Source organism: Cydia splendana, chromosome 20 (assembly GCF_910591565.1).
Source record: "Cydia splendana chromosome 20, ilCydSple1.2, whole genome shotgun sequence".
Lineage (NCBI taxonomy): Eukaryota > Metazoa > Arthropoda > Insecta > Lepidoptera > Tortricidae > Cydia > Cydia splendana.
The window spans coordinates 5,556,523-5,581,014 of NC_085979.1; the positions used below are offsets into that span (position 1 = coordinate 5,556,523).

Here is a 24,492-nt window from a genome sequence, read left to right on the forward strand (position 1 = left end):
CAGTCCTTTGACAAACTATAGTAAACCATAGAGTAACTTATACTGTGCCTTAAACTGTTTTTTGACAAGTTTTCACAGATAATAAAATATGACATTGATGCATCAAGGCGGTTTGTTAACGGCCCTTGTTTGTTAACGGGAAACGCGAAAATAGAAATTTAGTTATCTGCCTCTTTATCGCTAGAATCTGCAAGAGTGATAGAGAGGTTAGATAACGAAGTTTAGATTTCTTGGTTTGGGGTAGACCCCCAGATTGTGAAGGATAGTGGTAGAGGCGCCCCCTACGCAGAGTTTTGCGGAATATTCCCTATTGAGTTCCGTCAAGTTCCGTTATGGTTTTACATGATGAAACTCAACGAAATATTAACATTTATCTTTTATGTTTATAACATAATAATATTGGTTGGTGTGATGTTTATTAGGTATAGTATAATGAGACATATTAAGCTTCGAAGACATGTATTTTTTGTTCTATTGGGATTCAAGGTTAGACCAAGAAAAGTCTGCAGCGATTTTGATAGCATACGCAGTGCAAGTGATATTTTAAACGTCAAACTTCTATGAAATTATGATGTATTAATAACACTTGCACTGCGTGTGCTATCAAAATCGTTGCAGACTTTTCTTGGTCTAACAATTTGTTAAAGAAGGACTGGTCTGAAACGTCAATGGCATGGAATGAAAAAAATCCAATGTCACCCAGTCGGGTGACTCTACATATATTATTATACTCTTTGGGTGACTCTTCGCGTTTGAAACGTAGTGATTATATGCGTTATATCAAATAATATAATACTCAACGTTATATGCTCCTTGGGTGACTATTCGCGTTTGAAAAATTCAATTTCAATTTTTAATTGGTTAGGTATTTTTATATGGTGTTTATGTATATTTAATTTATGTCGTTTGTGTTGTGTATTAAGTATCAGTGCTAGTGTAACTTGAATGATTCACGGTGAAACTATTCATAAGACATATCGACCGGGATATGGACCGTGTTTTTTTTGTATTGTTTTTAGATTGTGCGCCAGGAGTATAATATCGTCAGTCATCGCTTCCCGGTTGATACATTGTTAGATGATAAGATGCCATCATGAATTTAAAATAATAGTCAGCCAGTCGTATCGCGCTGGAAAGACCGTCAGTTGATCAAATGAACATGTAAAAAAAAATTTTTTTCAGTGTTCGCCTCCCGATTACCCGATTGAGACTGTGTCACATGATAGTTGTTATTATAAATAACATAATATATAAGAAAACAGTCAGCCGGTTGTAGAGTGGAGGAAAGACCGTCAGCTGGTAGCATGAACGTGTAAAATATACGCGCCTTACTATTTATGTCCGCAAAGAATGCGTATTCGCGGGTGTGGAGATAAATTAATATCAATTCAAGATTTATTAAAATTTGTAAGTAGGTAACTATAACTGACGACCTGGTAAAGTTCGCGGGAGTCCGCTGGATGCGGGTGGCGCACGACCGGTCATTGTGGCACGCTTTGGGGGAGGCCTATGTCCAGCAGTGGACGTCCTCTGGCTGATAGTGATATGATGAACTATAAGTTATAGGTATACTACATTTTTTTTGAACCAGGCTTGTTCACTTACCTGTACTAACAATGGCATTGTATTATTACAATCCTATTATCTGATTTTGTTCTCGTAGGCGCCAAACAGTTTACTTACAAATAAGTTAGAAGTAATATATATTGCATGTCTATTGAATCTTTAACCGAGTTTAACCTTATTCCTTGTTGAATGGGGTAAAAATGGTCTAAAAAGATAATATCACATTCAATCTTTTGTAAAGACATATCCACCTTAGCCACGACAGGGAAGTAGTCTGGTGCAAAATGCAAAAAAAAGTTATGTTAGCCATTATTTAGTTAGATTTTGTAGTCTATTGTTTAAAGAAATAGAGTCGTTAATCTATACTAACATTTCAAGGCGGTTATAATCTGCTTTTACTACGAGGTAATAATCCTAATTTGTGGTTTACCACTCAATTGTATTGTATTCTTGAGACTCTTTGAGTAAATTAGCTACAATAAAGATTTACACAATAATAGCATTAATATAAACCACATTCGTAAAATAAAATAAACTTAAGCTAATGATCTAAAATTAGGAATGAGTATTTACTGTAGGTAATTACCTATATTGCATAAGGCGTATAAAATTTATTTCTAGCATCAGCTGTTGACACATTATATTTCCGCTTGTATGAATGTATGTTTGCTTAATATACGATCTACGAAACATTTATACCCAAGATATATCTTTGGTAGACATATATTTATAGGTTATATTTATTTATGTGCGCCTTGAGTGTCCCACTGCTGGGGAAAGGCCTCCCTCCCCTTCCTCGTATCCCGGTCTTGAGGCTTTGACCCATCTCCCACCAGTTTCTTATCAAAGGCGTCAAGATCATCTTGACCCGCCGTCTAGTACGCGACCCTGGGTACTGTGCCCTGGGTCCGGTTTTGTGGGGCCCAATTGGTGGTTGTTTTAGCCCACAAGTCAGTCGGCTTAAGTATAGGGTTACCAGATGACAGGAATTTTCCTGACATGTCAGGAATTTTCGCCTTTTGTCAGGAATGGGGACGGAACACGAAAATGTCAGGAATTTTTGGAATTGATAGACTTTTAAAGTTTTATTTTATTTACATACATAGATGTTTTAGAAATCGAAATAGGTAATAAAATTACCCCCCCCCCCCCCCGTCGTCGTCGTCAAAAATATGAATGTCAGGAAAAATATTCGGAAATCAGGAATTTTGTCAGGAAATTCTAAATTTGTATCTAGTATACTTACGTACGGCAAACGTGTCACGCCCAGTCCATAGGTTATATACCTTTTTAATTACACATGTCCACATTTCGTGACTATCACATTATCAATATTGATAAGTTCGAACAGATAAACCGGCGGACTATCTTTGTCCAAGGTATTTAGTGATCATTGGAATTTCGTTCGCAGCGGCCGCATAGCGCAACCTACGTCTAGCGCCAAAAAAAAAACAATTAAAAAAACAAAGCGCGCGCGTCCGCGACCGCATTCGGCTATGAAAAAATTGGGCGTGACTTTGTGACTTGTTGTGCTGCGCTTCCGCTCTCTTTCTGTTTTTCTTGTAAAGAAAGAGACGGGTTGAACATGTGGGATCAGGTTTATTTATAAAGTTTGTTAGTCTACAAGACTTCGCACGATGGATACGTCGTTTCTTTCGAAGTGTGCATAAATTTAGAAAAACAAAAACAACTGTACGAAAGTAACCAAGATTTTTTTTGCTTATTTAAAGTTTCTGATATGAAACTATTGTGTGTTTATTACTATATATATTTAAAATCGTTTTTGTGTGCTCTAAAAGTCTAAATGTGAAACTCCGCTAAGTGAAAAAAAAACAGATACCTTTAAGGTTATAGTGTGGCACTTGTGACTGAAGTGAAAGTGAAAATGTGACACACACAAGTGAAGTGGTGACGGAAAAAATTGGAAAAAGTGATGTTTTTGAGCTGTTTTTCTGAAAGACAGTTGTATTTTATTAATATGAGACGAAGAAGGATATGCAAATTTATAGGTGGGTGCCAAAATACAGAGCATGTTTGATTTTAGGTTAAGTACGCAATGCATTTGTTTACCTATAATACATTGATAAGGTAGATGTCCGAGTGCTAGTCACTGTGCCTAATTAATACGTCGCTAATTGGAACGTTTACCTTATGTGATCTAAATTATCACAGTTAAGTTACGGGCCACTTGCACCACCCCACTAACCCGAGGTTAAGCGGTTAAACCGTTAACCCAGTGTCAAATGGTACTGGTAACCATGCTAACTCCAGGTTTAACCGGTTAACCCCGGGTTAGTGGGATGGTGCAAGTGGCGTTTAATGCAAAAAAATGTTCGTTCCATAAGTGTTATCAACTTTCGTGAACGAAATAAATAAATCCCTACTAATTTATCCTCATAAGACCTCATATAAAGTTTTCGAATTTTTAATTTGAACCTTAAACAGTAAATTAGAACGATTAGTTTGTTTTAAAAAGCAATGAAACAAAAGAAATGCAACTTTATTTGGTTCATGAAAGGTTCAAATTAAATTGCACGAACATTACAATGTACATTTAGTCTCAGGAGTATACATATTATAATTGAAAAGTATCTGTCTGTCTATCGCTTCACGCTTAGAACGCTGAACCGATTTAGATGAAATTTTGATATGGAGAGAAGATGAGTTTTTATCAATCATAATATTCATCATCATCATCTTCATCATAATTCCACGCAGAAGTAGCAGCCAGTTTGAATATTAATCTGTCTACGACTTATTTACAGAATTCAAAGCGTCGCACGGGTTAAGTACACAAAACCTAACCAAATTATACACCTAAACCTTCCTCAAGAATCACTCTATTGATAGGTGAAAACCGCATGAAAATCCTATTAGAAGTATTAGAACAAATCAAATTATTTTCAGAAAATATTTTAATTTCAAGTAGAAACACTATATAAATTATAAACTGAAATAAATGTCATATACTAAGAAAAAGTGACCAAGGCCTCCAGTGCCCCAGGCTGGAATCGAACCAGCGTCCTCTGCTATCGCGGCAGGTGCCTGTCACATGGCATGTTTTGAGTTTATCGCGAACATACAGACAGACGCGGCGGGGGACTTTGTTTTATAAGCTGTAGTGATTAGATTCGATTTTCCAAGAGATCTGTGAGCCCGTATTATCTATCTATCTATCTAATACCTTTAAATGAGCAATTCTTGTATACCTATTTATTTATATATTTAGGGCTTCTCGGAAACGGCTCTAACGATTTCGATGAAATTTGCTATTTGGGGGTTTTAGGGAGCGAAAAATCTATCTAGGCCTTATCTCTGGGAAAACGCGCATTTTTGAGTTTTTATATGTTTTCCGAGCAAAGCTCGGTCTCCCAGATATTTTTCGTAATACGATATAGCCCTGTTTCCAATATGGATTGGTGTAAACGTATACAGAGGGAAAACCACGATTAGATAAATATTTGCCGCTTAAAAGGCGAGTCATCGCCATTGGGCGCGTAACCATTACGCTAATGAAATGATATAGGCACAGAATAAATAATAGTACTACCGTACAGAAAGGACACTTCCTACAAACAAAACCGAAGTTTGACTGCGATTCAGGGACGAATCATGCTATCCCTTTCTATACTCTGTGTCTTTAGGTATTTAGATAAAAGTAAACAAATATCTTGTACATTTTCAGGTAGTTAACATTTATTGGTTAACCAACCAAATACAAAACCGCCTTCTGTCACTGAACGACCTGACTTTAATCTACATTATTTGATCATGTAATGTTTTCATCTGGGTCTTCCGGTTCGAGCGCCATCTTGATGGCACGCGTCGGGATCAATTGCTTTGTTTTTTGCTCATTAATATTGTTTAAAGTGTAATATCGATAGCCTATTATACAGTAAACTAATGTGGTAGTCAGGGGCGTATTTACCCTAGGGCCATCCGGGCCATGGCCCGGGGCGCCAACCTCCAGGGGCGGCATATGCCAACCCCCAGGCGCGGCATGCCGGATTGCATTTTGTTTTTCTTCCTTGACTTCTGGGGCGGCAAAACGTATTGGCCCGGGGCGCCAAATTTCAAAATACGCCCCTGGTGGTAGTGTGCAGTGAATGGAGAATTTATCTTGAAGCACGTTTAACAATCATTTTGGAGTCAACGGCCGGTTGTCCACGTGTTTCTTGTAAAGCCCGCTATCGCTTTACAAGAGCTAAATCACCGTACACTGTCTTGTACTAACCGTACAATTTCAATCGTTTTACCCTGCTACTACGACCTTGACACTGGCGAAATAGCCCCAATGGGCTGAAGCCATAATTTTAAAAGAATGAATAATGTTTTCATCTGACTTAAGGAGCCATTTGAGGGTAGATTTTGTTTACTTTTATTTAAATACCTAAAGATACAGAGTATAATGTCTGCACATATCCCTTTGTTGTTGTCAAAATTCAAGTGATTATCTTATCTGTGGCCGTGCACGCAAAAGGACGTCAAGTGGTGCCAACCCTAATAAATGCTCGAAGCAATGCTGAGCCGAACGGAGCAGAGAATGCCCGATAGGAGTGTCTCCCCACTGATATAGGTACCTACAAACATTATACGTAATTACCTATTAGGGGTCATCCATTAATTACGTCACACGAATTTCTAGGTTTTTTTTACCCCTCCCCCCTCCTTGTCACACTTGGTCACATTTGGCAAACCCCTCCCCCCTGGTGTGACGTCACATGACTTCAACGAAATCGGCAAATATTTATTTAATATTTTATCAAAATATTTTTGACAAAACAAATATTAGTAATTTTATAACCCAAAACTGATTCAGAAATAAAATTAAACGAATAAAAACGATAATAGTTTCAAAAACTTGTTATTTAAATGTATATTAGCGTATAAAATAATTTAAATAAATTTTCGGTTACTGATGAAGTTAAAGTGACGTCACAAAGTTTGTGACTCCTCCTCCCCCTTGTCACAACATGTCACATCTTCTTGACCCCCTCCCTCCTCCTAAACGTGTGATGTAATTAATGGATGACCCCTTATATTATATATTTGTGTATTTCAAGGAATATATACAATTATACATATATAACTTAAGTTGGATGTCCCGTCCCGTGTCCCGGCCGTCCAATTAATTTGGCTGAAGCACGAAATATTTAAGTACCTTGAATGTCACTCTTAAACTGAAATAGATGTCATATACCTATATGCCAAAGAAAGTTTTGACGATCGGTCTGGCCTAGTGGGTAGTGACCCTGCTTGTGAAGCCGATGGTTCCGGGTTCTAATCCTGGTAAGTTTTGGTTCCGGTAGACATTTGTGTGATGTCACAGATACTTGTTCCTGAGTCATGGTTGTTTTCTATGTAGGTATTTAAGTAATTATAGTTCGTTTTTATAGCATTAGAAAGAACTTGAAAGAAGGTAAGCGATCTTGACATGTCTTTTAATTGAAATAAGCTTTTTAAAAATCAGTAACTATTAGTTATGAAAGCAGAAGAATATAAATGATCGTATTAGATTCATATTTGTTACATATTTGCCGTAATTAATTTTTAAAATGTGTTTTTCAATTAAAAGACACATCAAGATTCCCATATAACCATTCCAGTCGCAGAATCACAAAGTGGTAACCAAATGTCAGATGTGTCGTAACAGAGTCCACACAATGTGTCTAGAATTGTTTCGAAACAAAGTGTCGTCGACGTGTCTACACTTTTACGTAACAAGGTGTCGACACATTTGTGTGCACTTTGCGTGCGGTTTGCGACTAAATTTGACAGCAAATTTGTGACAGCAAATGTCAATATAAAATACCTCTTGAAAACCAAGGTTTGTCAAACTACTATTAGTGTCTCGTGTGCTCGTAATTCTAGTAAGTCATCATGGGCAATGCAAATGATAATAATCGACCGAAACCATATAAACACCCAACACCCGTCAACCTTTTACAGAAAAGTTTTTAAAGAAATGCAATAAGCTAAGTAGCTTAAGTAGCCTAAGTAGGTCAGGCAACGAATGCTCCAAAAGTTGTAGAGGGAAATGCTCGGAACACAATTTTTGACTCCGTAACTCGGTTTGACAAGTTAGGAGGTGAACATATCAAAAGTCCCCGGCCGTAGCCCTTGAGCGGGGGGGGAGAGAGGGGGCTTTGAAGGTCCCATTTTCCGGTTTTTCGATTATATCTCAGAAACTATGCATCTCAGCGACATGGCCACTTATAGAAAATGAAAGTTAATTTAATTTGTTACAAGTTTATTCCGTCAATTTTTTCGATATGTTGAATAGTTTTTGAGATATCCGCTCTTGAAAGTTTATTTAGGGCTCTCAATTTTATCCTGATATATCTATACCAGTGAAGGTGCTAGGCCGTGTTTGGTATCGTTTTCGTATAAATCTGGGGTGCTGAATCCATTTAAGGTATCACATTGACACCATTCCACAAAATAAAATAAAATCTTTTTAGGGTTCCGTACCTCAAAAGGAAAAACGGAACCCTTATAGGATCACTCGTGCGTCTGTATACATGTATGTCCGTCTGAATACACAAAATAGTTCTTTACCTATAGATGACAGGAAAACCTATTAGAAATGTACAGTCAAGCGCGAGTCGGACTTAATGTACGGAACCCTTAATACGCGAGTCCGACTCGCACTTGGCCGGTTTTTTTGAAACTCCTCTTGACGCTTAACCGCTGAACCGATTTTGTTGAAATTTGGTATAGAAATAGTTTGCGTCCCGGAACAGGACATAGGATAGATCTTATAACCAAAATCATCTTTTGAAGGTGTGAAAAGTGGCGTGGAAATTCGTACGGGAAATCAATAACCGCTGAACCGGTTTTTATATGATATTTGGGATGGTCTACATCTTTGATTTAGTTAAAAATGATAAAAAAACATGACTTCAAACCTAAACTTAAACAGTATTAACTTCAAGAAGTCAATTCTGAATTCCCCCCTACACCTCATTTCACACCTTTAAAGGATGTTTTTTGAGATAACTTATTATGTCCTGTCTCGGGACTCAAAATATATGTGTACCAAATTTTAATTTAAACTGTTCAGCAGTTTAAGCGTGAAGAGGAGTTTAAAAGAAAGTATTTTAATAAGTTTATATGTTTTTACTTCGGAATGGTGTCAATGTGATACCTTAACTAAATTTGGTACTGCGAATTTATACGAAAACGATACCAAACATGGCCTCGTAGCTTTACTGTTGTAGAAGTCAAAATAAAATTGAGAGCCCTAAATTCTTATTACTTGGCCAAACTTGAGTAGAAGGAAAAGGTAAAATAAAAGTCTTCGGCAGGAATTTAAGACACAAATATTTTTTTTTGCGTTACTATTTCAATCATCAAATATAAACATACCTTGATTATATTATTCTAGTGAGATCCTCATAGATAAACAAAAACATTTACTTAAAAAATTACAAGGTCGAAATGTCACGGAACAAAAAAATAAAAACTTTTATGACAAAAAAATCTGGACACAATTTAAGAATCACCCAATTGCGTCGAGGAATCATCTGTATTTTTGCTTGTTTCATTACCTCCTCGCTTCTTTTTTGTCCTTTGTATTCTGTAGCAATTTGTTAGATCTGAAAATAAAGATAACTTGCGTCGTCACGGATGTCGATTTATAGGTTTTAGGGAGTGCAGAATTCGAAAACGATGATCATTTTATAATCCAAGATGGCGGCTACATATTTTGTCATAAAAGTCGTCATGAATATCGTTTTATAGGTTTTAGGAAGTGCCGATTTCGAAAATGATGACCAGTTTGGAATCCAAGATAACTGCCGTGCACTTTGTCATAAAAGTCATCATGGATATCGTTTTATAGGTTTAAGGGAGTGTAGAATTCGAAAATGATGACCATTTTGGATTCCAAGATGTCTGCCGTGCACTTTGTCATATGACCCGTAATGGATGTTGATTTATAGGTGTTAGGAAGAGTAGAATTCGAAAATGATGACCATGACCAACGTGCACGGCAGACATCTTAGATTCTAAAACGGTCATAATTTTCGAATTCTCCACTCCCTAATACCTATAAGTCGAGATCCATGACGACTTTTATGACAAAGTGTACGGTAGACATCTTGGTATAACCTATATATATAGTAGTTCGCCCCGAACTGTGAACTCGCGGTTCGCCAAACAGATCAATTGAATGCAGTGCTACTTAGTCTGAGATGGGCATTTCGTAATTGATACCTGATTCCACGATTACTTGAAATTACTTTGTAATCTAATTACCGATTCCTAGATTACTTTGTAATCTAACAATACCGAATTACTAAGTACAATTCCATTTGAGGAATCAGGAATCAATTTTTCGAATACTACAATTACTAGTAATAGAAATCAATGTCGATTCTTTATTAGGTACAGGAATATATATTACTTGATTCCTTTCAGACTACATTTCGTACTACTACATAAGTACTATCAAAAGTACATTTCGATAGTAGATATAGATGTTGTTGACTTACTAGGATGCATCTACCGATACCTTATTTGAAACAGGTGTGCAGATTTCGAAATTGATGACCATGACCAATAAAACGACATCCATGACGACTTTTAACATAGTGCATGGCGGCCATCTTGGATTCCAAAATAGTTATTGTTTTCGAAATCTGCGCTCCCTAAAACCTATAAAACGACAGCCATGACGACTTTTATGACATAGTGCATGGCCGCCATTTTGGATTCCAAAATGGTCATCATTTTCGAAATCTGCGCCCCCTAAAACCTATAAAACGACATCCATGACGACTTTTATGACATAGTGCATGGCCGCCATCTTGGAACCCAAAATAGTCATCATTTTCGAAATCTGCGCCCCCTAAAACCTATAAAACGATATCCATGACGACTTTTATGACATAGTGCATTGCCGCCATTTTGAAATTGAAAATGTTATCATTTTCGAAATCTGCGCCCCCTAAAACCTATAAAACGACAACCATGACGACTTTTATGACATAGTGCATGGCCGCCATCTTGGAATCCAAAATGGTCATCATTTTCGAAATCTGCGCCCCCTAAAACCTATAAAACCACACCCACCACGACTTTTATGTCATAATGCATGCCCGCCATTATGGAATCCAAAATAGTCATCATTTTCTAAATCTGCGCCCCCCAAAACCTATAAAACGACACCCATGAAGACTTTTATGACATAGTGCATGGCCGCCATTTTGGATTTCAAAATGGTCATCATTTTCTAAATCGGGGCCCCCTAAAACCTATAAAACGACATCCATGACGACTTTTATGACATAGTGCATAGCCGCCATCTTGGAATCCAAAATGGTCATCATTTTCGAAATCTGCGCCCCCTAAAACCTATAAAACGACACCCATGACGACTTTTATGACATAGTGCATGGCCGCCATCTTGGAATCCAAAATGGTCATCATTTTCGAAATCTGCGCCCCCTAAAACCTATAAAACGACACACATGACGACTTTAATGACAAAGTGCATGGCCGCCATTTTGGAATCCAAAATGGTCATCATTTTCTAAATCTGCGCCCCCCAAAACCTATAAAACGACACCCATGACGACGTTTATGACATAGTGCATGGCCGCCATTTTGGATGTCAAAATGGTCATAATTTTCTAAACCGGGGCCCCCTAAAACCTATAAAACGACATCCATGACGACTTGACATAGTGCATGGCCGCCATCTTGGAATCTAAAATGGTCATCATTTTCGAAATCTGCGCCCCCTAAAACCTATAAAACGACACCCATGACGACTTTAATGATAAAGTGCATGGCCGCCATTTTGGAATCCAAAATGGTTATCATTTTCTAAATCTGCGCCCCCCAAAACCTATAAAACGACACCCATGACGACGTTTATGACATAGTGCATGCCCGCCATTTTGGATGTCAAAATGGTCATCATTTTCTAAACCGGGGCCCCCTAAAACCTATAAAACGACATCCATGACGACTTTTATGACATAGTGCATGGCCGCCATTTTGGAATCCAAAATGGTTATCATTTTCTAAATCTGCGCCCCCCAAAACCTATAAAACGACACCCATGACGACTTTTATGACATAGTGCATGGCCGCCATTTTGGATTTCAAAATGGTCATCATTTTCTAAATCGGGGCCCCCTAAAACCTATAAAACGACATCCATGACGACTTTTATGACATAGTGCATGGCCGCCATCTTGGAATCCCAAATGGTCATCATTTTCGAAATCTGCGCCCTCTAAAACCTATAAAACGACACCCATGACGACTTTTATGGCATAGTGCATGGCCGCCATTTTGGATTCCAAAATGGTCATCATTTTCAAAATTGGGGCCCCCTAAAACGTATAAAACGACATCCATGACGACTTTTATGACACAGTGCATGGCCGCCATTTTTGGATTCCAAAATGGTCATTATTTTCGAAATCGGCACTCCCTAAAACCTATATATCGACACCCATCTCGACTTTTATGACAAAGTGTTTTGCTACCATCTGCATGCAAGACATTTCTATTATTTTTACGTACAAAAATGGCCCCCTGTCAACTTTCAATCGAGATTTAATCGATAATTTATTCGATTAATATTCAGATTAATTCAATTTCAATCTATGTTAGGTCGACTAAACTAATCGCGATTAAAATTTGAGAATTAACTTTTTTTATTCCATTAATTAGTTGAATAAACAGTTAATCGATTAATGCCCATCTCTGACCACGGCATTTTTACACTTTGAGAATATCTGAAAACAAATCAACACAAGGAGCCATTTTGCAAATCCAGTAACATACCAGTAACTTTGTTATTACTTTTGACAGCGCGTGTCATGTGTCAACACAGAGTCGACACAAAGTCGAAACATTGCAACTACTTTGTGACTGCAATATTTCTCAGCCTTAAACCATATTTATACATCATAATTAACAAGTTTCGTAGTATGTAAAGCGTTATTTCTGTTATTTAAGTATAGTATACGCCTCGAAGTACTAAAAATGCTTCAAATAATATAGTTATGAAGACAGGCACTGAGAAGTAAACAATTTCATTTCCGGCTAAACTAAAACAATGTGGTGGCGCGTTGATTATATTACACTTAGTTTATCAAATCACTCGAGCAGTTTAATTCCCCATAATAATTTAAGTCCTATTGTAATATAAATGCAAACAATATATAATTACGTCTTGTAATCCGTTTAAGAGATGGCGTATTAATGTCACTTATTTTTATTTAAGTATTTTTCCATCTGACAGTTTCCATTTGACAGGAACAAAATGAACGAATGAACGAATGATTTTGGCATAAAGTAGTCGCAAACTCGAAACAATGTGTGCACACGGCGACCACACTTTATGTCACTTTGTGTCATGTGTCGACCCTTCCCCATTTCTGGTAACTGTGTCGACACGGCGACGACTCTGCGACTGGAATTGTGACCGAAACAGACGGTGTCGACACAAGATGTGTCAACACCGCGTCGTAACGGCGACTGGAAATGGTTGTATGGGTTGTTTACCTTATTTCTAATGCTAAAAAAAACGAACTATAGTACCCATAACAGAAGCCTTCTTGAGCTTACCGTGGGCACAGAATAAATATAGTACTAGGTACAGAAGACTCACTCTTTAACAAAACGCGTCTGTTACGATTAGGTCAGATATGACTGCTAGGTGGCGCAAGCGCCACGCGCGGCCTATGGCTAGCCACCAAAATTGGTGTGGGACGGATGTACTTGTAGCTACTTGTTGCGACGCGACGAAATCGAGTGAGCCACGCCTGCCGTGGGGCTTAGTCAATATGTGTAAAGTGTATATACTAAAAAAAGTACATTGGGCAACGAGGGGGGTAAGCGAGATTTTGTAATCGAGTTCTATAATTCCCGACAGTTTCCTTAATTAACATAATACAAAGCAGGCACAGCAAACCAATCCTTTAATTAGTCAGTTAATTAAGCATAACCATAAACAACTATTTATTATCTACTTACCGCCTCATATTGATAGTTAGAGGAAATATAATACATATATTTAGGGTTGCCAGATGGTCGGGATTTGGCGGGATTCTCCCGATTTTTAGCATGTGTTCCGGATTCCCGACAAAGTGAAAACTGTCCCGAAAAACAGCTTCACGTTATAAAACAATAATTTTAAGTTCCGAACTGTCGTCGAGCGTAGTGCCAATAATGTAAAATATCGTTGTTTGTAATACAATTAGGTACTTTAATTTGAATGTTTTTTTCCCGACTTAAGTTCCAAAAACCCGAAAAAATTATATTTTTTCCCGATAATAGCGCCTTTCGATCTGGCAACCCTACATATATTATGTAATAAGTATTATAATTTCAGCCTATATACGTCCCACTGCTGGGCACAGGCCTCCTCTCATGCGCGAGAGGGCATGGGCTATATTAGTCCCCACGCTAGCCCAATGCGGATTGGGGACTTTACATACACCTTTAACCCTTTAATGCTCAAAAAAAATTTTCTAATGTTTTCTGCTTTTAAGCACATAAATGAGTTCTTAGGGGTAATATAAAGTACAGAAAAATAATAAAAAAAATATTTTGTATATGATCTTCTAGAAAACATATGTTAAGAATACTCAACATTGCCCAACTTTCACAATATCACCATTGGCAACCAATGTTGAGTACTCTCAACATTGCGCATGATTTAGAGATAATGAAGAAATAAAAAATTTATAGTTTTTAATAAAAAGTTTCTATTGAGCGTCATGAAAAGAGTAGAAACCATTTGTTTTTGCTACTAGGCGAGACATAATATCAATTTTGAATATGTTCGTATATCCTATTTTGCAATACGTTCAAGGTGTACACTGATTTTATATACTGAACTACAAGATGTGGAGGTCTTGGAACTTGAAGCTTCTAAAAAAAACAGGGCCCAGCCCTGTTTTTAGGTTTCCATACCCAAAGGGTAAAAACGGAACCCTATTACTAAGACTCCACCACAGTCTGTCACCAGGCTGTACCTCATAAAAGTCATGAACCGTGGTAGCTACAGCTACACAGTTGAAAATTTCGCAGATGATGTATTTCTGTTGCCGCTGTAACAACAAATACTAAAAAGTACGGAACCCTCGGTGGGCGAGTCCGCCTCGCACTTTTCTAGTTTCTTTTTAGCAGCTCCATTGCTAGTTGTGTTGTAGTCTTAATTTATTCAGTAGCATAGTCTTGTCAGTAGCTCCTGCTTGTCGCCGATACAACAACCAGACATTATTTAGGTACTTTTATCTATAAAATCTGGATATTCAAAGAAGTTCGTAAAGCTCATTCGCCAATTCCACGATGGTATGAAAGCGCAGGTTCAACATGAAAACGAACTCTCTGAGGAGATCCAGGTTACAAGTGGAGTGAAGCAGGGATGTGTCATGGCACCCACACTATTTGCCATATACATGCTTCTCAGTGGAGACAACTAAATGTGACCGGCCTGAGAAAGGTGTCTTAAAGGTTCAGGGCGAAGTCTAAAGTGCGACGAGTCTCCATATTAGAGATACTCTACGCTGACGACGTATGCCTTATGTCTGGCAGTATGGCGCATCTCCAAAGCTACGTTGATGCATTAAACCGCTCTTGCCAACAATTCGGGCTGGTAATAAGTATTTCTAAGACACAAATCCTCAACAACCACCCTGTGGAGTTGAATCTGATTCAAAACCACTGAATCTAGATGGGACCACTAGATGAAGTCTTATTTTAAATATCTTGGGATCCCTATACGACATGACAACACCCTGGCTTCAGAAATACCATCTCGCATCGCCAAAGCCGCTCCCATGATATCAAGTTTGAGACTAAGATAAGCATCTATAAGGCCGTAATAATCCCAGTCCTATATGGCGCAGAGACACGATACCTGTACAAGCCAGATATCAAAAGACTAGACACGCACCACCTAAGATGTCTAATGTTTAGGTACTCAGAATTAAATGGCAGGACCGTATTCCAAACTCTGAGGTTCTGCGTCGTTCCGGGATGTACGGCATGGAGGCACTATTGATGCAGCGTCAGCTCAGGTGGTGTGGGCATGTTCTTCGGATGGACGATCGCCGCCTGCCTAAAGCTATATTCTACTCAGAATTAGCAGAGGGCAAGCGGAAGCACGGCGGACATGCTCAAGCATCACCTAAACGTGTGTGATATCGATCCTGCACGTTGGGATGGGAAGAGCTCGCTGCAAAACGGTCATCTTGGCGGTCCACCATCTTTGAATTCATCAAGTCGTGGATGTTGCATCGTCCCTTATATTAACCTTATCTTCGCACTGTTAAAATTACTTAACAGCCTAACAAGAATGTACTTTATTCATAGCGTCGCAGTGTTAAGAATGCTCAACATGTGTAACACTAAGTATATTTCTACGAATCTCGCAATGTTGAGCATTCTCAACACGCATAATGGTAACCCAGTCCTGTGTTAGTTAGGCTTCTATTGTGTTATAAAAACATAAAAACACAAAGCACACACCCTCAAGAACACATTGTAATAGTATTTCAATCGACATTATAGGTATAAATATTTTTTAATTAACTTGCGTCCTGACGTCAATTGCTGTCGTGGCACCATTTTGCCATTAACTGTCAAAATACGTGCGCCTGGGCAATAATCTCACTCGTCGAAGATGCGTTAGGTTTTAAACTATCATTTTATTAAAAAAAGTACTGAGTTCAAGTGAAAATTACGTTGCAATATTTTTTTGATTCTAATGTTAAGCATACTTAACATTGCGAATTAAAGGGTTAAATTTCTTCGCAGATGTATGCAGGTTTCCTCACGATGTTTTGCTTCACCGAAAAGCTAGTGGTAAATATCAAATGATATTTCGTACATAAGTTCCGAAAAACTCATTGGTACGAGCAAGGATTTGAACCCGTGACCTCCGGATCGAAAGGACGTCATATCCACTCGGCGACCACCGCTTTTATATATAGTACACACATATATATTAGGCCATAAATTATTTCACACCACGCATGAAATAAAGCACCAGAACATTAATAGAGAAACGTAGACATCAGCAGTTATTTTTAGGCTCAATCTGTTTTATAAATCATAATATAGAACTATAAAGAGTAGGTAACTTGACCGTGACGTCATTTGCTAGTGTTTCATATAAATTCCAATATCTGGGTGACCGAGCTTTGCTCGGAAAACATATATAAACTCAAAAGTACGCGTTTTCCCAGAGATAAGACCTAGCTAGATCGATTTATCGCCCCCGAAAACCCCCCTATACCAAATTTCATCGAAATCGTTAGAGCCGTTTCCGAGATCCCCGAAATATATATATAAATAAATATACAAGAATTGCTCGTTTAAAGGTATTATATTATATATTACTATAGATAGATAGATTAGATTAGATATATATATATATATATATATAGTAGCAAGTCGTTTTGACAGTTCGAAAGAAGAAACTGAGGGAATACCGAAGTTCACAAAATGCAGGCATATTTCTCTGTCACTCAAATTACGCCTTAATTTGAGTAAAAGAGAAAGATGTCCACAATTTGCGAATTTCTGTGTTCGCGGTAGGCCCTCTGATTTCACTAGTATGTAGGTAGTCAAATACTGTATTAAGAACCGAAGTTTTCAACGAACTAATCACTCCGCCATAAGAAGGTTCCTTCTCTACTAAACTTTGAGACGACATTACAAGTCGTATAACTTCCTTATAATTAAAATAAAAACAGGTAAACAAACGTCAAACATTAAGGTTTTTAGATCACACAATAAAAAAAAATCTGAGCATTATTTGTCCTTTTTACAAAACATTTAATATATATATCCGAAACTAGAAACCCTAATAAGGTACCTTTTCCAGTGGGACGTCACATACCTATATAAAACCGGCCAAGTGCGAGTCGGACTCGCGCACGAAGGGTTCCGTACCATTACGCAAAAAAACGGCAAATAAAATGTTTGTTGTATGGGAGCCCACTTAAATATTTATTATTTTAGAGAAACTGGGTTGGGTGAGTAAAAGACACCGTTGACTGGTAGACTTGGATTAGTTTATTCCATCATACCTAAGCGTTTTATACATCATGTTATCTTGACATCACATATCTAATCTGCGGCGATACAAACATTATGATATCTTAACTTTCTCAGCGCGTGCCCCAACCTATTCTAAGTTATCGACACGCGCTGATTATATTTTGGTGACCGCCATAATTATATTTTGTTTTTAGGTTTTGTTGTAGCGGCAACAAAAATACATCATCTATTTCACGCAACCGGTGACAGACAGACGAATAGACAGACAGACAGACGGGCAGTGGAGTCTTAGTAATAGGGTCCCGTTTTTACCAAAAGACACAGACTATACGTATAGTCTGGTATAGTGTAATGTGTACTGTTAGGCGCCAGACTGCCGAAATATTGCCGGTTGGTTGGCGAGCGTGACGTCATCGTCATGGAATCGGAATTGACGAAATTGGGTCGAGTATGCTAATGCAGGCCAAAAGCGGTACAATAGGGGTTGACACGTGTCGGATTTTATGGTATAATCTAGTTTAATGGAAAGAAAATAAACATGCCATAAAGTGTCAGTTTCAAAAATGTGCCGCTTAACTTCAAACTCGGGTAAATCCATTCGACCCTCTCAGCAAATATCTACCCTATTATTTACCTTCTCTTAATACCAAAATCGCATAATCACGGATTTACCCGAGTTTGAATTTAAGCGACTCAAATATTGATTACAACCGGTTTAAAAAATGGAAGACCTTAAAGTAAAAGAATTAAAAGGGGGTCGCCGGTCGGAAAAAATACTAAAGGTTATAATCGTTGTTAACATTTATTGGTTTTAAGGGTTCCGTACCCAAAGGGTAAAAACGGGACCCTATTACTAAGACTCCGCTGTCCGTGTGTGTGTCTGTCAGGCTGTATCTCATGAACCGTGAATAGCTAGACAGTTGAAATTTTCACAGATTATGTATTTCTGTTGCCGCTATAACAATAAATACTAAAAAGTACGGAACCCTCGGTGGGCGAGTCCGACTCGCACTTGGCCGCTTTTTTAAATGTTATTTTTTCTTACTTAAACGTACCATAGATAAATATATATTTTTCTCAAACATGCAATGAAATATTGATGTTATGTTCCTTATAATAGGCTGCGAAGTATGACGTTTCAGGTGCGGCTAGAACAAAAGGTCGTTAATGGAATTTCATACACAACTTGCAGGCCTAGGCCGGAAAAGTCCTCTTTTTTAATTTTCATTTCACAGATATTTGTGACACAGCATCGCGGCATTCATCCATTAAAAAAAACTCAAAGACGAAGTATGTATATGGTTGCTTATGGCAATTTTATTATTTGAGAAACTAAGAAAAATGGCTTACAGTTTATTAGAAACAGTTTTGTGGCATATTTTAAATGAATGTAATTGTAACTACAAACTCGTCAACACTGTGGAAATTATACTTATTTACTCCATGCATAAAGCAACGATGTATGTGAAACATGATATCAACATGAAAGACTATGTAAACTTATGTGACGAAAACGACAGTCAGACGGATACAAGGCGAAAAAATCAAAGATACATGAAAATATACGGGTAGTAAAAATACACGACTCGTGTAAAACATACGCGTGATAATGATATAGGTACGTGTTGGTTATATTTTGGGTGTAGTTTACTTTTAGTTTTTTCTATAAATAAAACTTGGGTTTCGTGGATTTTTTATTTTATTTATTTCATTGCATGTTTGAGAAAAGCACTATACATACCTCGGCGGGAAATGGGGTTGCCCGCGCTCAGACCTATCCGTCCTCGCTTCGCTCGGCCGTCTATATGTCTTCGGCCGGCAACCCCTTTCGTCCCGGCCTCTGTAGTAATGTACTATTTTTCTATGTACATAATTGTGTAGGTACAGGTACTTAGGTACGTAAATTTCAGTGCCATGACGCCACGCTCGCAGAGCAATATTTCGGCAGGCCGGCGCCGTCTGACAACTATAGGTCACACTATGTATATACAACGTGCGGCTGATAACCTGACAGATTTAGAAATGACTCAACCGTACCGTCCATTGAAAGATAAAAATAATGATTAACTATGTAACTATTCCATATTTTTCTTCAAATTTCGGACGCAGGAGGGAAAAACATGAGGCCCGATTCGAACTTTAAGATACGTTAAGTATTACGTCTAGATACGATATGGATTAGTCAGTGTCAAAAGTGAAGTTTCCTCAAACAAAAACGTCACTTTTGACGTATCTTAAAGTTCGAATCGGGCCGATGGTATTTTTTTTACATTTTCCTTCATAAATCAAGTTTTTTTTTACAGTAAAAAAATTAAAACAATTGTTTTGTGCGTCACGGACCATACGAAAGCTTCGGCTATGGAATTAACTCTCAGCCGAGATTTTCTCAAGAGCCCAATTTCGCTCCTCAAGACCTTTCTTGAGGAGCTTTACACTCCTTAAGGGGCCCACTGATTAACAGTGCGCCGGACGGTATCGGCCTGTCAGTCAGAACAAAATTTTGACAGTTCCGAACAACTGACAGGCCGATACCGTCCGGCGGACTGTTAATCAGTGGGCCGCTTTAGTGTAAAGTTTGTGTGTGTGTGACACCTCTTGAGTTGCAATCGTTAATAGGCTACCGTTACCGCGTACCACCATGGATGTATAGGTGCTTCTTTGCCACCGACGGATATAAAAATAATTTGGTTTGCGAGTTGCGTGCGATTCCGTTCCCTCGCCCACACTGTTAATTGTACATCGGTGGACCTTATGCTTTTGGTAATAAGGTCCACCGATGTACAGGAGTGTTGCTGTTTGTACAAATGGGTTCAGTGGTGGTGGGTGGTGGTGACTTATCTACATCTAACCTCTATTAGGTACCTGTGACTTGACCCGCGGATTCGGAGGTCATAGTGGGTGATTTTACAAAGTTATACGGTTATACGTATTTTGCGGGGTGAATATATAGGTCATAATGATAATGAACAACTTTTATGAAGGGACCAACCCCGTAATCGCGAAAAAAATGCGCTCTTTCTCAAATTGTACCTAAGTGATCTAAGGTAGATTTTCTATGGTAGAGACAATTTTTAGGGTTCCGTAGCTCACGGAACCCTTATAGGATCACTCGTGTCTGTCTGTCTGTCCGACCATTCCCCCCCTTTATGGCCGAAACTACAGGGTCTAAAATTTTGAAAATAATACACAAAATAGTTCTTTACCTATAGATGACAGGAAAACCTATTAGAAATGTGCAGTCAATCGTGTGTCGGACTTAGTTTTTGATCCGACCCCTACGGGTTTTTTAAAGACAATTTATTTTCGTTCCACATAATAATAGTACATTGTAGGAGAGGATGGAAAACCGCTAAAAGATGGACGAGTCGTTTGAGGGCCGACACGCTAGTGGAGGCCCTCAAATAATACGAGTCCATCTTTAGCGTTTCCGGCCGAGGCATTACATAGTGCTTTTCACGATTACTGCGAGGAAATAAGAAAACATTTGCATAACTATAAGTACTTGCCCGCGATTTCTCAGGTAGCAAATTACTAGCCACTGCCTGTGCTGTCTCTTGAATTTCGGTAGGCGTCAGCGTAAGAATATCATTTTCTTCACTAGAAGAACTCATTTTTATAGCGAGCGTAGATACGCGTTTCTTGTATTTTTAGTCAAACACAATTTACACTATCCAATTCAGTAAGTATTTTCAAATCCCGCCTTTTTTACTTTTTTTATCACTTTTAAGAGGCGTTTTTCTGTTATTTGCTTCAAACCGACTCTAAACTTAGAAGCGTTTTTGCTAAAAAAAAACACAAACAGCTACAAAAGTAAAAAACGCCTTAAGCGTGAACTGAATGGATAATTGTTAAAAAAAATGAACTGAATGGTTATGACATTTCTTTTTTTTTCAAACAAGAAATTGGTCCTATAAATAACCTAATTTTATTTTTGAAGGAAAAAGTTGCGCCAAAAAAGACCTTTTATTGATTTTTATGTTTTAAATGATACTCATTGCTGTAGCGAACCGTCACCAATGACAGATGATGATAACAATGAAACATTGTAGTAGTGGTGGTTCAGGTGCTACAGCTATTGCCTACTTTCCAGCTTGGTTTTAGACCATCTATTGCCACATTTCCGAACAGTGGCGTGAAAAATACATTGTTAAAAATTGGGTACCTAATGTACGGAACCCTTGGAACGCGGGACCAACGCGTACAGGACCAGTTTTATTCGAAATTTCAGCGTTATTAGTACAAGTTAATCAATCCGTATCATCTATACAGGGTGTAATCGTTAAGTGTTTATTCCCTGTATATTCACATAGTAATTTTGGCTAAGGTTTGAAATAAAATTCTCTTCCCTTTGTAGATTTCTAATCTTAAAGTATTATTTTATTTTACAATATCGTAAATATACTATTTTACTATACAAATAAATCCTAATAATAATATTTTGCTATGACTCCGCTGTCCGTCCGTCTGTCTGTCACCAACTCACCAGGCTCTAACTTATGAACCGCGATATAGCTACACAGTTGAATTTTTCACAAATGATGTATTTCTGTTGCCGCTATAAAAAAAATTACTAAAAACAATAAAATAAAAAACTTAAGTGCGGCTCCCATACAACAAACGTGATATTTTTGCAGTTTTTTGCGTAATGGTACGGAACCCTTCGTGCGCGAGCCCGACTCGCACTTGGCCGGTTTTTAATTAGTTGAATTTACCTGTATTATCTTTATTTTGTTTCGTTATAGAGTTGATGTCAAATTTTATCAACAACCCCGAATACGGGGTATTCTGTTATCAGTATTATTTTGCTTCGTGTTATCACATATCAGTTACTGGCACTTATTGCTCGTTATTGTGATCAAGTCTGTACTTTCAAATCGTTATTAATGAGTATTAATGACTAATTCTAATCATAGAGAAAAAAATACATAGAGTCATCATCATCATCATCATGTCAGCCATAAGACGTCCACTGCTGAACATAGGCCTCCCCATTTGGGGGAGACATAGAGTGCTCACTCCATACATCAGTTAAAGTACGAAAACGACTATTATCGATCGAGTAGCGGAATTATCAGTACTGCTACTTGACAATAGATGTTCCACCGACCGAAAAATCAATTAATGCTCATCAATTTTCAGCGAATATTTTATAACCGGAGTAACCGGAACTCTATTTTCAACTTCTTCTGCTTTTAATATTAGTTGTAAATTGTTGTTCAATACAATTTTCGTGAGTTGCAACACTAGAGAATTCTAGTATCAAGTAGCGGTACTGATAATTCCGCTACTCGATGCTAGATGTCGTGTCGACTGCGAAAATAATAGTCGATTTGGTATCAAAACTGATGTATGGAGTGAGCACTCTATTCTTACTATTTTCTTTTTTACTATTATTAATACAAGAAATAACCTTACGATCTAATTCAGTTCCCTGCAAAACTGTTTACACAGTTTGTCTGCAGGTGCGAGTCTCTTATATAATTACTTACATACGTAATCAATGTAAAATATTATAAAAACTAACATCATACACTTACTATATTTCTCTATGTTCTAATAGAAAGACATAGCTGCTATAGTAATTGGCCACTACATAGTAATTGGCCACTTCATAGTAAGAAAGGAAGAAACAAGCCAATAGAAGTGTTATTGTGTTAGCTGCGGCCGCTGCAGGACACCATCGAAAGCGTGACTTCTGGCCGAAGGGTGTGATGTTTCGGCGGTTCCGGGGCAACCTACCGAACCCTACGCCGAGTCAGACGACGCTACGGAGCCACGTTGTTAATCGTTGCCATGGTAGCAAGATCCTCATGAAAAAAACATTCGTGTCAAAACCGTTAATATAATTCAAAACATGTTACTTTTGGTTGTACTAAGACGTATTAAATATAAATTTAAAATGCTTCAGCTTTCTTGTTTGAAACGTGAGTACTTCACAGAATGTAAATTTTTTTTCGCGGTTTCGGGGTTCGTCCATAGATGTAAGTAAATTCAGGTAGATATGGTACCAGGCGCACGATCGTGAGCCATTAAAAATAGGTTACGGAACCTATATTTAGTTAGTCGTATGGGTGTCGCCAACCTGTCAAGTTGTCAAAATCGTTGGATCAAATTTTAGTTTTGTCAACTGTGAACGTCACACGTCTACATAAATAAAAGGTCATTGGGTTCGTCCCACATAGTAAAAGTAGCTCAGTATAATCCCAAATTTTTATGATTATGATGATTGAACATGTTTCAGCAAGCCGCAAAGGCCTTCTCTTCGTGCTCGCCACACTGCCAGTTATCTGCGTGTCCTGGCAGCTCAGCCATGTGGTGGGCCAAGCGCTGACCCCGCCACCACCACTAGACCAGAATCTTCACCATTTGCGGGCTAATAGGAGTTTGGTTCATTATTTGGACAACATGTGCGTACCTAGATTAGTGCCCTGAGCGACACCAGAGATTTTACACGAACTAATTTTTATCAAGAAAAGGGTAATTTTTATAGTTGGTCAAACCAATTTGTCAGTCAGTAAGAACCAGGAAAACTATACTCATCCTTTTCTTTTGGGTGCTAGTACTAGTGTAAGACAAAGATAGTATGATTCTCTCTGTCTATGATCGAAATGAGACAGTCCTTTGACAAACTATATCAATTAAAGGAAAAATGGAAAAATTCGACGCTTCGGGTGAGACTCCAACTTGCGACGTTTCGGAATACCGGTCCGATCGTTCTTAATCATTCCAACTAAGTAGCAAAGTCAGACCAAGAAAAGTCTGCAGCGATTTTGATAGCCCACGCGGTGCAAGTGTTATTTATACGTCATAATTTCATAGAAGTTTGACGTTTAAAATAACACTTGCACTGAGTGGGCTATAAAAATCGCTGCAGACTTTTCTGGCGTGTAA

At 38.1% G+C, this 24,492-nt stretch overlaps 1 protein-coding gene and 1 long non-coding RNA gene across 2 annotated transcripts in view; one reads left to right on the forward strand and one right to left on the reverse strand.

The window, feature by feature from the left end:
* Window positions 1-24,492, reverse strand: part of LOC134800864 (uncharacterized) — a 255,606-nt gene that overhangs the window by 196,705 nt on the left and 34,409 nt on the right. The gene's annotated exons all lie outside the window — the stretch shown is intronic.
* Window positions 3,429-24,492, forward strand: part of LOC134800776 (beta-1,3-galactosyltransferase 5-like) — a 29,489-nt gene continuing 8,425 nt past the window's right edge. The window contains exons 1-2 of the mRNA XM_063773327.1: window positions 3,429-3,575; window positions 23,843-24,008. Of these exons, the coding sequence (XP_063629397.1) occupies window positions 3,500-3,575; window positions 23,843-24,008 (242 nt within the window). The 5' untranslated portion in view covers window positions 3,429-3,499. The remainder of the gene's footprint in view (window positions 3,576-23,842; window positions 24,009-24,492) is intronic.